We start from the raw sequence: 1,099 nt of genomic DNA on the forward strand, positions 1-1,099 counted from the left end.
CCCCCACTCTCCCTGCGCTTCAACCCCCCAGTCCAACCCCCTCTCTGTGCTCCTGCCCCCCTCCCTGCCCCCCAGCCTCACCCTCCTTGCACTCCAGCGCAACCCGTGACTCCAGATTGTCCATCTGCAGTTGCAGCCGCTTGAGGGTCCGGTCGGCGTCACGGGTCTTGCGCTTGTAGGCGACCAGCACCCCGATAATGGCCAGGAGCAACAGGGACCCCCCCACGCCCAGCCCCACCAGCGCCCCCAGGGGCAGGGCCGCCTCGGGGTAGATGTGCAGGGAGCCGGGAGAGAAGGACAGGCCCCCCACCAGGATCTGGAATGAGGGGAGGGAACGGAGGTTAGACAGGGGGGCACCCCCCAACTTCCCAGGAACGAACCCCCCCAGAACGTGGGACGGGAGAATCGGGGGCACCTCCCCCCACATTTTGGCAACCCCCCCAGATCTGCAATGGGGGGGGTACAAATTCCCCCCTGGATCTGATGAGACAACCCCCTCCCAGCCCCCCCACTCAGTCTGTCCCCCCCGAACGCACCCCACATATGTAACCTCCCCCCAGAGCTCCCCAAGAGGGACTGCTCACCCCCCAGCCCCTGTGATCTCTGATCCACCCTGTGTCCCGCCCCCACACCACAGAGCAAGGGGCTGGCCCCCCCACAGGACACGTGCCCCCAGCCCCACCCCCTGGGGGAGCCCCTGGCCGTGCCCCCCCTTCCCCTCAGCAACGCACCGTGACTGGCTGCTCCCCTGTCTGGCTGGGCGAGTCACAGAGCAGCTGGGTCTCTGACACCGTCAGGGCGCAGGGCTCCCCCCCAATCAGCACCGTGTAGTTCAGACGGGCCCCCCCGGCGGCCGCCGGGATCAGGTTCCTGCCCTGGGGGGTGGGACAGTGAAAGGGGGAGGGAGATTGGACCCAGGCGTCCGGGCCAGACACAGCACCAGTGGTGCCCCTCACTCCCGACCCGCTGCCCCCTGCTAGACCAGCCCTGGGTTCCCCACCCCCCCAGCCCTGCCGGTGCCCCTCACTCCCGACCCGCTGCCCCCTGCTAGCCCAGCCCTGGGTTCCCCACCCCCCCAGCCCTGCCGGTGCCCCTCACT

General features: G+C 69.3%; 1 protein-coding gene across 1 annotated transcript; it reads right to left on the bottom strand.

The window, feature by feature from the left end:
* Window positions 1-81: 81 nt before the first annotated feature.
* On the bottom strand, window positions 82-875 carry LOC113408703 (plexin-A3-like; the record flags this gene model as incomplete). The annotated part of the gene is made up of 2 exons (XM_026662083.2): window positions 82-316; window positions 732-875. Coding segments are annotated over 2 exons (379 nt in total), but the record flags the coding sequence as incomplete, so codon positions are not given.
* Window positions 876-1,099: the final 224 nt, after the last annotated feature.

Source organism: Terrapene carolina, unplaced genomic scaffold (assembly GCF_002925995.2).
Source record: "Terrapene carolina triunguis isolate 2854851 unplaced genomic scaffold, T_m_triunguis-2.0 Scaffold22283, whole genome shotgun sequence".
In the NCBI taxonomy this organism is placed as follows: domain Eukaryota; kingdom Metazoa; phylum Chordata; order Testudines; family Emydidae; genus Terrapene; species Terrapene triunguis.